Here is a 16,604-nt window from a genome sequence, read left to right as displayed (position 1 = left end):
TTGAAGAGTCGACCTGGTTGGTGAGTTGGTATAGCGCTGGCCTTCTATGCCCAATGTTGCAGGTTCGATCCCGGGCCAGGTCGATGACATTTTAGTGTGCTTAAATGCGACAGACTCATGTCAGTAGATTTACTGGCATGTAAAAGAACTCCTGCGGGACAAAATTCCGGCACATCCGGCGACGCTGATCTAACCTCTGCAGTTGCGAGCGTCGTTAAATAAAACATAATATTTAACATTTTCCTTTGAAGAGGTGGAAAAATTCAAATACCTGGCAGAAACAGTAACAAATATAAATTTAATGATACTCGGGAGGAAATTAAACACAGAATAAATATGGGAAATGCCTGTTATTATTCGGTTGAGAAGCTTTTATCATCCAGTCTGCTGTCAAAAAATCTGAAAGTTAGAATTTATAAAACAGTTATAGGTATTACCAGTTGTTCTTTATTGTTGTGAAACTTGGACTCTCACTTTGAGAGAGGAACATACGTTAAGGGTGTTTGAGAATAATAATAATAATAATAATAATAATAATAATAATAACAATAATGATTTATTTTAGCTGGCAGAGTTAAGGCCGTAAGGCCTTCTCTTGCACTCAACCAGCAAGAAGTATACATACATATGTATGAACTTATAAAGAATTCAACAATTTGATTTAGATAAGAGGTTAAGGGTGCTTGAGAATAATGTGCTTAGGAAAATATTTGGGGCTAAGCGGGATGAAATTACAGGAGAATGGAGAAAGTTACACAACGCAGAACTGCACGCATTGTATTCTTCACCTGACATAATTAGGAACATTAAATCCAGACGTTTGAGATGGGCAGGGCATGTAGCACGTATGGGCGAATCCATAAATGCATATAGAGTGTTAGTTGGGAGACCGGAGGGAAAAAGACCTTTAGGGAGGCCGAGACGTAGATGGGAGGATAATATTAAGATGGATTTGAGGGAGGTGGGATATGATGATAGAGATTGGATTAATCTTACACAGGATAGGGACCGATGGCGGGCTTATGTGAGGGCGGCAATGAACCTTCGGGTTCCTTAAAAGCCATTTGTAAGCAAGTAATGTATTTAGGAAATTATTTGGGGCTAAGAGGGATGAAATTACAGGAGAATGGAGAAAGTTACACAACACAGAACTGCACGTATTGTATTCTTCACCTGACATAATTAGGAACATTAAATCCAGACATTTGAGATGGGCAAGGCATGTAGCACGTATGGGCGAATCCAGAAATGCATATAGATTGTTAGTTGGGAGACCGGAGGGGAAAGACCTTTGGGGAGACCGAGACGTAGATGGGAAGGTAATATTAAAATGGATTTGAGGGAGGTGGGATATGATGGTAGAGACTGGATTAATCTTGCTTACGATAGGGACCGATGGCGGGCTTATGTGAGGGCGGCAATGAACCTCCGGGTTCCTTAAAAGCCAGTAAGGCGTTATGTGAGATGATGTTCAGTGAAAGTCTGTCAGTCGTTGCGTATTTATCTGGGTTTGTCAAATTCTGAACAATATCTTTTAGTTAAAGGAAGCTAGATCCCCACTACTGCTGTAGTCATGACTTCTTGTGTGGACGTGACGTTCGATACTCAATAAGCAACTCCCGCTGCTGTGGTCGTGGGTATTCCAGTAGAACTGAACAAAAGTGTCTCCCTCCGACTTCACTGAACATTCGAAATAGAATTTGCGGCGAACTGGGATACTGTGACCTGGAACCATTAATCAAAGGTTATGGCGAACTATAAATTACGGCAGCACTTTTAATAAACTCGACGACACACCAGTCTCACTTTAGAGGCTCTATAACTGAGAGGGAAGCAAGGACTCTCGACTTTACTTTGGGGGAGTTGCAGATACGCTGCACATAACCCTATTCATAAACTGTATCTCCAGACGACTAGGAAATGAAAAGTCATGGATGTAAAACTTAACGTTGTTTAATGTTTAACGGTAACTATATCATTAGACGCACATGTTGTGATGCTTAGCTCCACGACTTTAAATTTAGTTTCACTGCAAGGCACGACTAAAGGCTGGTTTACAATAAACCGGAAACGAGAATCGGAACGAAAACGGTAAAATTGTTAAAATGTGTACATTTAAATGTGAGCATTCACAATTGAGGCGCTGACATGGGAAAGGTAGTAACTGCCAGAAACAAAATTTTTCAGGAGAAGCAAAAAACAAATTTATGAACACTTTCTCACGTATATTATTACAGAAACTGCTTTAAATGAAAGGCATACACTCATGTGTGTGTTACATATGAAATTTGAAAAGTCTGGCACAGATTTATCTGTGAAATCCTATTTTATGAAAACACAACATTGAAATCACTCCTTAGCCAAACTGATAATTAACGTTATTTATACATTATGCACAAATTTTTCGGTAAAATGCATGATACTTTTCATCGAGGAAGCCTAACATAGATAACAAGTCTCTCTTTTCGGCATCAGGGACGACTGGTCTTCATTCAAGGCGTTGCAAGCACTGCAAGTTAGTTATTGACGTTAATGACTCCTTTCTTAAAAATCCTGTGCTCTGTCCACATTTCAAGGTCATTAAATGACTGTCTTGTTTTTATTAGAGGAAAATCAGCTCTTGAGAGTATAATCCAGTTGAGGGTGCTGATTTTGATAGGAGTTATATTCAAAAACTTGTACACTCTGCAGAAAAGTCGAAGAAATCCTCATCCTTCATCATTATTACATTATTAGGCCTTACCTCTTCTGGAACCACGGTCTTGCATCTTTTTTTTTTCTCTGTGATGCCAAATTCCCTATCACATGGCATGTAGGAATGTTCTGAAACCAGGAATTTCAAGTCCACTGAATCAAAATGTTTCTTGGCAATAATGTAAATCAGGACCATTAGAATCATCCGATTCTTATTCTGCCCTGCACAGTTATCAGCCCATATTTGTCTAGACACACTCTGATGTTGTAAAAGGAGTTACTACCTTCTCCGCGCCAATACCTGTGCACATACAACTTACAACATCTAGTGACTACGTTTCCAACTTCGTTTCATTACATACGGACATACTACCTTCTCTGTGCCATTGGCATGGCCATTTACTACCTTCTCAATGAAAAACCTAAAAATTCGAATTTTTGGCAGTTACGACCTTTCCCATGTCAATGCCTCAATTAACGAAAAGCTTTCCGGAGCCCGGGATCGGGAACGGAGAGTTGGCCAAGTTTCAACTTTGGCGTTCACGTTTCCGATCACAGCCCACTAGATTCATTCTATTGCCATCTAAAAGCTATTTTGTCGTCGTATATTTTGTAGCAAGAAGAGCGTGACATAACCTATGCATTATTTTGTTCTGTGCTGTGCATCATGGAGCAAGTTTTATTTGATGAGATTCTAATATTGAGTGTTGAGGAAAATCCTCACGTTTACGATAAGCCTCGTATAAAGATGAGAAAATGAAGGAGAATACGTGGCTTTCAATAGCTGCATCTTTGAACACCGATCGTAAGTGAATCATATTATATTACTGTATTGGTTGTATTACACACTACATATTCATGCTTCAATTCAATAACTACTGTTGTGTTCATTTTTGTTCTATTACAAATGTTTCTTCTCTAATTATTTTACGTTATGGTAGACTTAAAATAAGTTGTGATAATAAAGATGTATGGGCATATTTATAGTACCGTACCTAAAGAAATGTTTCAATTGAAATTTCGAAGTTGGTTAACCTGTGTTTATGTTGGCTGCCTTGTACTCATGAGAGAACGCCATTTGTCAATTATACACAAATAACATCAGAATGCGTAATATCGACTTTACATATCGTTATTGACATACATATCGATATGCATAGTCGTCTACGTTCTCGGTTTATTGTGGATCAAAAATTTTCATATTCACGTCCTCTGCTTCTCGTTTTCATTCTGGTTCTCATTCCCGGTTTATTGTGAACCAGCCTTAAGTTTCATTCCCTTTCCTCCGATCAAACAATAAGGCCCGTAACACACTTGCAGAGTTTTCGCCAGCGAGAAATGTGTTGCGAGAAAATTAAAAAATTGATAACATGGATTCACATGGACGTCCACACACTGGAAGAGATTCTCGTTCGAGGCAAAAACCGCGCTCGAGTTTCTCGCTGGAATCGGTAGCTCAGCGAATTTTCTTGACACATTTATCAAAGATGTTTGACATTTATACTCTTTATGACGATTGAATGTAGAAAAAGATATGACAGGTGGCGATGAATTGTATTGTTTTTATTTGAAAATGAGGAAAGATGGCTGATAATTGCAGTTAGAAACTTATCGAACTTGTACGATGTCACCCGTAGGCCTATTTATATGATACACAGGATGAAAACTATAAAACCGCGAAACTTAAAGACGAAATCTGGAGACAAATATCAGATTATCTGAAAATAAATAGGGCTATATTTTATTTTGATGAGATTTAATAGTATTAATTAAACATTCAAAATAATGTATCTACTTATATGTCTTAACAGTTTATATAATTTTATTCAGAACATAAGAAAGAATCCTCTATCATCTCATGAATAGCAAAAAACTCTTTGCTATGTTCTGATTAAAATTATGTAAACTGTTAAGACATATAGAAACATTATTTCAAATGTTTAATTAATACTATTAAATCTCATCAAAATAAAATATAGTCCTATTTATTTTCAGGCAATCTGATATTTGTCTCCAGATTTCTTCTTTAAGTTTCGTGTTTTTATAGTTTTCATCCCGTGTATCATATAAATAGGCCTACGGGTGACATCGTACAAGTTCGATAAGTTTCTGACTGCAATTATCAGCCATCTTTCCTCATTTTCAAATAAAAACAATACAATTCATCGCCATCTGTGATATCTTTTTCTACATTCAATCGTCATAAAGTGTATAAATGTCAAACGTCTCTGAAAAGTGTGTCAAGAAAATTCGCTGAGCTACCGATTCCAGCGAGAAACTCGCGCGAGGTTTTTGCCTCGAACGAGAATCTCTTCCAGTGTGTGGACGTCCATTTGAATCCATGTTATCAATTTTTTAATTTTCTCGCAACACATTTCTCGCTGGCGAAAACTCTGGAAGTGTGTTACGGGCCTTAGTTGAGTATTTAAACAAATGTTTAACTAGAATAACATTTATGATAGGCCTAGTACTTCACAAAGATGGTGAAGTAAGGGAACTAGACTGATGTGCGGTACTTCAGAGTTCAGTCTAGCACACTCCTTTAATTGCCTCGTTAGCGATTGTCTCCAACAACTTTAGCGCTGTCAGATATTTGATATCTCGTTTGCACATTTGACTTGTTTTCTAATGCCTGCTCCTTCTGGTTCCTTGCAGGTGTTCAGGTACTCCTATGAGGCGCGCTACTTCATCTACGAAGTGCAGACCTCGTAAGTAAAACATGCATGCAGCTCCTATTAATTGCATCCTTATCTAATGTGAATATTTATCACGTTTGCAGTGTGTCCGTAAAGTCATTGGGGGTTTAGGCTACATTATTATACAATTGCCGTGAAAAATAATAGGGGTATAAAATAGCCACTAAATTTATTTATTTATTTATTTATTTATTCATTTATTTATTTATTCATTTATTTATTTATTTATTCATTTATTTATTTATTTATTCATTTATTCATTTATTCATTTATTTATTCATTTATTTATTTATTTATTCATTTATTTATTTATTCATTCATTCATTTATTTATTTATGTATTCATTTATTTATTCATTTATTTATTTATTTATTCATTTATTTATTTATTTGTTTATTTATTTATTTATTCATTTATTTGTTCATTTATTCATTTATTTATTCAATTATTTATTTATTCATTTATTTATTTATTTATTTATTTATTTATTTATTTATTCATTTATTATTATTTATATATTTGTTCATTTATTTATTTATTCATTTATTTATTTATTTATTTGTTCATTTATTCATTTATTTATTCATTTATTTATTCATTTATTTATTTATTCATTTATTTATTTATTCATTTATTTATTCATTTATTTATTTATTTATTCATTTATTTATTTATTCATTTATTTATCATTTACTTATTTATTTATTTGTTCATTTATTTATTTATTCGTTTATTTATTTATTTATTATTTGTTCATTTATTCATTTATTTATTCATTTATTTATTTATTTATTTATTCATTCATTTATTCATTTATTTATTTATTTATTCATTTATTTATTTATTTATTCATTCATTTATTTATGTATTCATTTATTTATGTATTCATTTATTTATTCATTTATTTATTTATTCATTTATTTATTTATTCATTTATTTATTTATTTATTCATTTATTTATTTATTTATTTATTTATTCATTTATTTATTTATTCATTTATTTATTTATTCATTTATTTATTTATTTATTCATTTATTTATTTATCTATTTATTCATTTATTCATTTATTTATTCATTTATTTATTCATTTATTTATTCATTTATTTATTTATTCATTTATTTATTTATTTATTTATTTATTTATTTATTTATTCATTTATTTATTTATTTATTCATTTGTTTATTTATGTATTCATTTATTTATGTATTCATTTATTTATTCATTTATTTATTTATTTATTCATTTATTTATTTATTCATTTATTTATTTATTCATTTATTTATTTATTTATTTATTCATTTATTTATTTATTCATTCATTTATTCATTCATTTATTTATTTATTTATTTATTTATTTATTTATTTATTTTTTCATTTATTTATTTATTTATTTATTCATTTATTTATTTATTCATTCATTTATTCATTTATTTATTTATTTATTCATTTATTTATTCATTTATTTATTTATTCATTTATTCTTTTATTCATTTATTTATTTATTCATTCATTCATTAATTTATTTATTTATTTATTTATTTATTTTGCTAATAATTATAACATAAATATAATATATACAGAAAAACTTTAGCTCGCCCCTGAAAGTAGAACTCGTGCTCAGGGGAGGATTCCTGAATTGAAATTAATAATTATACAATACAATTTGTCTTATGTCTACTATGCAATTATAGTATATAAATTTAAATTTACAATTTTTCAATTTTTATAAAATCCAAACATAACTTTTAAATTTAATACTGCAACTAGGGCTAGGATTTTGATGACCTATAAATGTTTCAAAAATGCCCCTAAAAATGCCCTAAAAATTGATTTTACGTAATTGGCTTAGTAGGAATGTTAATATTCGAGTTTATTTAATCTTACATAATTTTTCTAAGTAGTACACTTTAATTAATTATTTTATCTGATGTAGTTTCCATATATAATCGTTCACCTCTGTGTCAGCATGTGGACGGTGAGGTCAGCAGTTGGCTGGTCGGTCTTGGCCCTTCATGGGCTGTAGCACCATGAACTTACTTTACTTTTAGTTTCCGTGTAGTCTACCACAAAGCCACTCTTATCCGGAATTAGCAGGTATAGAGGAGTCTATATTGAAGGGGTGGTTGGACTGATGCATTACGTGGGGTGTACTACTTTTGAATACAATATTTGTGTAGAAAAACGATTAAAATAATATACAAAATAATGGGTATTAATTGAAAAATTATGTAGAGAAAATATGAAAGGAAAAAAATATATATTTTATATCAATAATGGGAATATATGGCAAAAATTAAATGAAAATACCCCAAAAATGACGTAATAAAACAAAAAATGCTCTTATGAATTGTAAGAGGCAAAAAATGCAACAAAAAAAAATGTCCCAACAAATATGTTTCAAAACACTCAGTTTATCTCATAACATATAAATACTAAAGCAGCTATGTTTCTGGCTTATTAGGAAAAAGATGCAATTTCATCAAAATCCTGGCCCTAACTATAACTATTGGAATTGACAAGATTAGGATATTTAAATATAAATTTGTTATATATTCTTGGGCCTAAATTACTACTATGATTAAATACTGTAACAGTGTTGCATTTTGGTTCAAACAATCTTAAAGAATTCATACCTTTTGTTTCATAACTATGAGAATACAATTCAAAATTATTTCGATTTTTATGTATGAATTTTATTAATACAATATAATAAATTTGTCTTACGTTAAGTACATTAAAGTCTAGAAACAAATTTTGAGATGGAAAATCAATAGGTTTATGAAGACATATTTTAATTATTTTCTTCTGTAATAAATAAAGTGGATTAAAATTGGATTTAAATGAGCTACCACATCCTATAATTCCATACATAATTACCGATTGAAATAAAGTTAAATATATTGTGCGTAATAAATTTATTGACAAGTAATTCCTCAATAAAACAAAATAATATACTATTTTACGTAATTTATTACAAAGGTAATTAATGTGTTGGTTCCATTTTAAATGATTATCGAAAATTATGCCTAAATACTTAACTTCAGAGGACTCTTTAATGATCGGACATTTACACTGTATAAGACAACAATCAGAATTATGTAATTTAATACTTAATATAGATGTAGGAAGATTGTTACATTTTTCAGATAATGAGAATGGAATAATTATGGTTTTATTTTCGTTGATAGAAAGATAATTTATGTCAAATCATTTTTTTTATTAATTTAAGTCCATTATTTGAATTACTATATAAATCATACCAGGTTTTTCCACCAAAAAGTAAAACTGTGTCATCTGCATAAGAATAGTGAACACCATTGTATTGTTGTAAGTCAATTTTTAATAAGTCATTAATATACATTAAAAATAGAATAGGACCTAGAACTGTGCCTTGAGGAACACCTATATTAATAATTGAAGGTTCACTTGAATAATTGTCAATGTTCATTATTTGAATTCTGTCGTTAAGATACGATTTTATTGAAATAATAGTTCTCCCTAATTTTTATACAGTCGGCTCCGGATATAGTGAACCTAAATCGTTGGTCTCGACCCGCATACATAAAAGTACATTATTTCCGTTTATAGTGGGCCCTCGCTTCGGATATAGTGAACCTTAAAAATCGAAGTTACAAGAGTTGTATCCTGACAAATTCTTATTTGAAGTCACACCTTCTTGTATAAAATTGAAAGAATGTGTTGAGAACAACATTCTAAGTTTCTTACTCCTTTAGTCAAAGGACAAAAGTAGGATTAGTGATTCATAGACAATGAGCTGTACTGTAAATCCAGGCAACGCGTGACGACCTTGCCTCACTCCACCGTCGAAGGGTTGCCATTCTGTTCTCAGCCACACTACCCTACTGTTCTTTTCTAATCCATCGTCAAAGGGTTGCCTTTTGTTCTCAGAAATATTTCCATTATGACGGACAGCATCGAAACAACGGAAAATGAAATTTCATTTTTTATTAAAAGGGGACGGACATTTTGTCCAGAGCGTAAATGAAGGTAAGATTCCTATGGCTTTCAAACTCCATCAATCTCCTCCCAGTTTCCATTAAGTGACCTGGAAAATTCCAAGGCTGAGTACGCAGTCACACCATAACAGCATTTGTCATTTCTACCTGATCAGTCTCTTTCTAGTGTTCAAACATATAAAAATGTCGAAGCGTAAAGTGTTTTCTTTGGAAGATAAGACGAGTATTATAAGTGACATTGAAAATGAAAATCCGTCAATAAGTCAGACAGTTGCTTCACTTCCCCTTCGGGTGTCCGCCTCCCTCCATAGGTGCTATGCAGGTTGCAGGTTACACAGTGGCTCGGCGCACGATTACATTTTCGCCACGGCTGATTTTGAGTATAAGTGATTAATTTTCTGATGGAAACATCCGTCGTGCTGGATGCCGAGCTAGACAGGAACCGAGTCCAGCCCCGTCAGCCAGTTCCGAAATTTGAGGATTTGCAGGGATGAAGGATAGGATCCTTGTTGCGTTTTTCTTGTCCAGAAATGTATTTCACCACGAGACAAGATATCGGGGAGTTTTTGGCATAAGATGAGCTGGGAATGAGTCCTGTTCCTGAGACTCGATCAGGCATTAGATGCTTGGCACGTCAGGTTCTGTATTCCAGGTGGCCAGAGACCGAGTTCAAGCCCAGAATTAGATGCTAAGTGAAATGTCTCAGCGGCGTACTGGATGAGGAATATTCTGAGTCGTCTCGTGACGTCCTCTTTAAGAAGCGATAAAGCAGACGTCACCTCCGCTTCTCTTGCGGGTGACCCCGCTTGCTTCCTCATGTGTCCACCAATTGATTATTCGTTAACTTTTTTGTTATTCTTTATTTTCGATTAAGTAATATCCTATCCTCTGATTTAGGTTCTGGCTGACATGTATACCTATTATTAGGCAGTAGAGATGGGTAAAAATAGCTGGAACAGTTTATTTGAAACTGTTTCACAATTGAAACTGTTTCGATACGAAACAGTTTCATGATATAACCTGTTCCAACTGTTCCAATGAGTGTTACACTGCTCCAGTGATCACATTAACGTTCCACATGGTTCCAAGAGATAAACAGTTAAATTTCTAAACAGTTTTCCTCTTTGTTGTCTGCAAAGGCCACGTGAAGCGCTATCATTGACCTCCAATCGAAAGTAGATATAATATTATCCACGTTCCACACGGCCTTCGTACAACAGTAGCCTATGTAGGATCGCGCAATTTAATTGTACGAATCAAATTCCCTAATAAATCTCCTAATTATTAGCTATCCATTGATGGAGAATATGTTCGTGTTGCCCTGACATAGTGCTAATTATTAATATACCGCGAAAAATATCATCGGCTAATGTCTTATCGTTATTAAGGGGAATTGGATATTATCGCATGCAAAGTAATGGTAAAAATAGCCTATCTTCAAGCAGTCATAAATGTAATACTATTTATCACAGCTATTTCATTTTTTTAGTGATAAATGTATACACATTAAACTTTAAAATGAAAAAGAATGGTTAATCTAGTGTAAATAATACCCTTAAATTAATTTTTGAATTTAAACATATGTTTTATATAAATTCACTGCATACCTGTGATTAGGTACACTCTATTCATTTATCATAGCACACATTGAATTAAAATTTTGGCCACTTACTGCTAACAGATACTTAAACATACCCTACTAAAATTATTAAAATATATGTAATATTATGGGCATAGGGCTTATACTAATCTTCAATTTTTGTTTAATTTATTGACGGTGATGATTACTATAAGCCCTATGCCCATAATATTACAGATATATGAATAATTTTAGTAGGGTATGTTTTAGTATCTATTAGCAGTAAGTGGTCAAATTTTCAATTCAATATGTGTTATAATAAGTGAATAGAGTGTACCTAATCACAGACATGTAGTGAATTTATAAAAAAAAATTGTGCTTAATTAAAAAAATTAATTTAAGGATACAGATTTACTCTAGAGTCACCATTCTTTTTCATTTTAAAGCTTAATATGTATACACACATAGGTAACAAAAATGAAAGACCACTGATAAATAGTAGACTATTATATTTATGACTGCTAGAAGATAAGCTATTTTTACCATTATTTTGCATGCGATAATGACCAACTCTCCTTAAACTCTCCTAGGGTTATATGCATTATTTTTACCAAAATCGATTCATTTTGAATTGTAGTTATTTACTGTACCCTTAACAGTAACCTATGAAAAATTACTTTCGTCGTCATAATACAATGAACAGCTGACTTAAAGACGATTCAAGGGCTTTGAAACATGTTCCTGACGCAGATGAGAGGTTAAAACAGTTGTAACACTTGGTACTGATGTTGTAAACATATTCTCATGAAACTGTTTCTTTGAACCTGTTATTTTGGAACAGCTTCGTTCATGAAACAGTTACAGTCGAAACTGTTTCTTAAGGGAACCAGGTAGAGATTAGGGGCGGGACAAAAATCCAATTTTTTGTTTGGCATTATAAAATAAAGTACAAAACTTGCTCTTTGAAACAATGTGAACAATGTGGGGGAGGGTATTTCTGCAGATAAGCCTTTTAAATTACCTCTTTAAATTTGGCGGTGCATGTAACGTATACATTATTACTTTTTTAAATGCAGATTTCCATTTGTTGACATTTTTCAAACTTAAGTGCACTTTTCTCTGAAACTGCTGAATAAATTTAAATGAAATTTTTACAGTGTTTTCTGCAGCCAGTGTTCTACTTAGTAGACCTACGGGTTTAAGAATATTACACACATAACATGAGAAAAAATATATATGCATTATAAAAAAAAATTAAACGAAGTTCAATATTTTTTCAGTTTCACTAGGGATGAAATATTTAACCAAATTTTGCTTTATAATTTACAATACACATTACTAGATAACTTAAAAAAATAAAAGGTATAAGAGTGAAGATTTTAGTAAGTAATGTGCACCTGAAAAATGAGGTACACTTAGCAAAGTGGGAAAACAGGTTATTAGTTAGGGCCTTTCTTTTGCACTTGGATATGAAACAAATTAGTTGTCTTTTATACCACTGAATTGAGAATGATTGATTATATAAGCCTGGAAATATTTATTCCATTCTGAGCACTAGAAGCCTAGAAATATTGCACTAAACTTTTGTATTGAAATTTTTTAATCACACAGGCATCACTACCCAGTTCCCTTAAAAATAACAGTTTATCCCATCTCTATTAGGCAGTACATCTCACTTGACGATATATGTCAGAGGAAGAACAATAATTGTATGCATATGAAGTCTGATTAGTGGAATATGTAGCTAATCGGCGATGTATGCATTGGAGGGGAGAAGGAACTGGCCACCCTACCCCATTATCTCCTCGCCTAGTTTCCTCATGAGTGATGACTTATTGGTATTACTTATGAGGTTTAAATCTGTCTTCGGATAGTCTACTAAACAACAACCTCAAAATTAAAATATATATTTTCTTTTCTACTCTATACAGGGTGTTTCCGGGCTGTGTTACAAACTTTCAGGGATGATGGGGAAGGGCACATGTATCAATTTGAGATCAGGAACCCTGGTCCGGAAACGACTGAGTCGAAAGTTCTAAGCAAAATATGAGTAAAATAACATTAATATAGCTAATAATTATCTATGGATTTTTTACACGATTTATGCAACATAAAATATTAGTATAAGTTACATATATGATAATAATTAATGTAAATGAAAATAAAAAATAGCTATATGTCAGGCACTAAAGAATAGTTTTAGCTATAAAACATTGAAGAAAGTGTGGCTCTATCTTAAAAACTGCATGAGCTATTATGTTTCAAGTTGTAGGTATGTCAAAATCATGTTCAAAATAATTTTTATAAACAATTCAGACATAATTTCAAGGGATCTGTTCACTTCATCCTCTTCCTGGTACCATTCTCAATTGTATAAAAATTTTACAGAGCAAAATTATGCAAAACAAAATTTTTTGTATGTATAGGTGTACATATACCTTAAATGATTTTGTTTGAAATATCTCAAACAATAACTCCCTGAAATTCATTACATTACTTACGGTTCACTGTGTATATTCGTAAATATTTAATACAACCAGAAAGGCCAAAACTCGCATCCTACTGTTGCTGTTGATTATGATGATAAAGAATGTAATAATCTATATATATAATTTGAACTGGTAATGGAAATTACGGGACAACGGCTGAACGGATTTTAATAAATGAACCCTCATTTTGAAGCTTGGGACCCAAAGTTTTTCAGAAAAATAGTAATTTTCAGTGAAATGTCAATTTTCCTACATCATTTTCGTATTTTCCAAAATCAATCTGTCGTCGTTATGAGACTTTTCAGAATAAAACAAAACACACACTACAGTAAACAATATTACACGAAGGCCATGAGCTGCAAGATTGCTGACATATTTAGAGCTCAAATTTAATTGGTTATTAAAAACTTCAAGACTTATTAAAATTATTTACAGGTCTGATTCTGCGGTGTGTAATTTTCTGAGTGCAGCTTTGTATTGGATATTAAAAACTACAAAACTTGAGGTGGTTTGATGACATCATTACCATTAGAAATGAAATATTATTATAGTTAATTCCTTGATGTGACTATTTTTCATTAATTATACATATTAATGCTATAGGCCTATTGATAATATGAAAGTGAAACGTTTTGGGGTATATAAGTAGGTGTAGAGAATATCTTAAATTAAATTTTCATTTCTATAATTTACTGAGTGGCGGCTATATAGTACACATAGTATATGTTATTGAAAACTATAAAATTTACCTAAGGTAATAATATTGTTATTAAAAATCAAATATTTTTATAGTTATTAATCAAGTGGGACTGGGTCTTTTTCATATATGTAATGACGGTGTGGTGGAGATATTTCTCTGCGTGATTCTCTTCAGTATTGGCTCGAGAGAGCGCAAATTAGAGTTTCTATGGAGAAACCAAAAGGTAGCCTATTACTTACTGATAAAATAAGAGACCTACAAAATTTTGTAGTCTCCCGATCATTTCAGTAAGATCTCTTAGCAGGATAAAATTATTTTACCCTCTACAAATTTCAAGGTAGTTCACGAAACATGCAGCAGCTATACCAAGATGCTATGTCTATTGTTCGAAAGCATAACAAACCTGACTTTCTTTAACTTTCACCTACAATCCACAATGACCTGAAATAGCTATTGCTTTACTCCCACATAAAAAACCCCACTGATCGTCCTGGCATTGTTACTTGCGTTTTCGCGTGAAACTCAAAAACTGAAAATGTATAGGTTCAAGAAAAAGTATGTATGTATATATGTATGTATGTATGTATGTATCTATTATGTATGTATTTATTTATTTATTTACATTGCAAGTGGGCAAGCACCCGGTGGCAGTGGTATATACAATATAAACAATACACAATAAAATGATAAGCAATACACAATAAAATTTACAATACACAATACAATTTACAACACATATACAATTTTATACACAATACAATAAGAATACACAATACAATTTAACACAATAATAATAAAACATAAATAAAATACCTAATTTTGCAATACAACCTACATATCTGGTATAAAAAACCATTCCGAGGGAGTATGTTTCATTATTATGGAAGCAAATAACTTTTAAAATGTCTGTGTATTCTTCATTGAAAATAAATCTGAAAAAGTTTTATTTGAACGTCTAATGAACTTAGTTTGCAGCATTTACTGCACAAGCCACTAGTTAAATAATAAATTAGATAATAGGCTACTAAGAGAACTAATCTTACGACCATTTTGTGTACGGATTATAGAATAAAATTTGGGTTTTTGGCGTGGAAATATGACACACAAATCATCGGCAGTGATGACTCCAGAGCATAATCTAGTAAAGGCGGTAATTCTCTCTATGGAGCTCAAAATGTCTGGCAGGAATTTTAGTTGCATGTGAAGCATTTCAATTTAATTTTAAGCTATTTATGGAAGGTTTAACTAAAATAACACAAAACTGAGTTAAAAATAACGAATCCCTTGTTTTCAGTTACAATAGAGTTCAAACAAAACAATAGAGGTTCTAATACAAAAGCATTTCTATGCTTTAAAATAAATTGTACCGCTATATAAACCATACAGTCTATTATTTTACATAATATAGAGTTTTTGCACTCCACCTGTCTGGAATTCGTTGACGCTATATTCACGTTATTAGTGACGTATGTATATTAACGTATGGTATCAAATATGAGTTTTCGGAATAATGTGTGTAGTACGTTCGGTAAAGTTATTTGTCGTTCCATTTCTTTCTCTCGCTCATTTGTTTAATGTTATTGTTATGTCGTCGACATTTTATAATTATATTTATATATCCGTACTGCTTCTCTGTGCCCGATCTAAAAACAAAACAAATCGCACTCTGATAAAATGTGAGGTTATGGTACTGCAAGACTGATTGTTGCAGGAACAAATGCTTTGTAAAATTGCTTTCGAATGTTGTGAATACGACTCGGATGAAGTATTTCTATTCGACTAAGCATAATATGTGCGTTGTGGAGCATAGGTAAAGAACGATAGCTGATCTGGTTTGGCTTTTCGATTGCTATACCGGGAACTTGACTTGCAGTTTGGCATAAATAGTAATATGCGTTAGAAGAGCGGTATGTTGAAGTTTTCATGTTCGAGGATAAGTTTGAAAAAGCGAAACGTAGTTGAGCTTTTTTAATTTCCGAGAATTGAAAGAAAACATACCGCTCGTGTATCGTACATTATTTTGTGCGAAGATCGTTTATTACATACCTGAAAGAGGAATTTCTAATTAGTTGCAATGAAATCTCCATCTTGGTTTCTGTTCAATGACGGCAAATTTGTAAAACAAAAAATATATATTCAACATTGTTGCTTTAAAATGTTTTCTGTGTTTACTATACTCCAGCAGGCCGTGATATACAACTGTCTTCCCCCCCCCCCCAGTCTATAAATGCGAACTTAAAACAAACGGTAAAGTTATGTAATGATTTATTTTTCATTTTAATATTTTAACAATATTATTTATATAACATATTGCAGTAACAACATCGGCATCTGGAATCTTGTTGATTTTTTTCACGGCTTCCTTAATGTTACTTGCATCACGAATGCACTAACTTTTGTGCTAGATCATGCGTATTTGCTTGTTTTCCGCACAGAACCAATACGCGGTAAGTGTGAAATACCACAT

The 16,604-nt window shown here is 32.0% G+C and overlaps 1 protein-coding gene across 7 annotated transcripts in view; it reads left to right on the top strand.

The window, feature by feature from the left end:
* The window catches only part of LOC138713755 (inactive dipeptidyl peptidase 10-like), an 883,892-nt gene that overhangs the window by 712,954 nt on the left and 154,334 nt on the right, over positions 1–16,604 (top strand). For all 7 annotated transcript variants that reach the window (XM_069846140.1, XM_069846139.1, XM_069846143.1 and 4 more), the window contains one exon: positions 5,350–5,402. In XM_069846140.1, coding sequence (XP_069702241.1) covers positions 5,350–5,402 — 53 coding nt within the window. The remainder of the gene's footprint in view (positions 1–5,349; positions 5,403–16,604) is intronic.

Source organism: Periplaneta americana, chromosome 14 (genome assembly GCF_040183065.1).
Source record: "Periplaneta americana isolate PAMFEO1 chromosome 14, P.americana_PAMFEO1_priV1, whole genome shotgun sequence".
Lineage (NCBI taxonomy): Eukaryota > Metazoa > Arthropoda > Insecta > Blattodea > Blattidae > Periplaneta > Periplaneta americana.
This window is presented reverse-complemented; position numbering and strand designations above follow the sequence as displayed.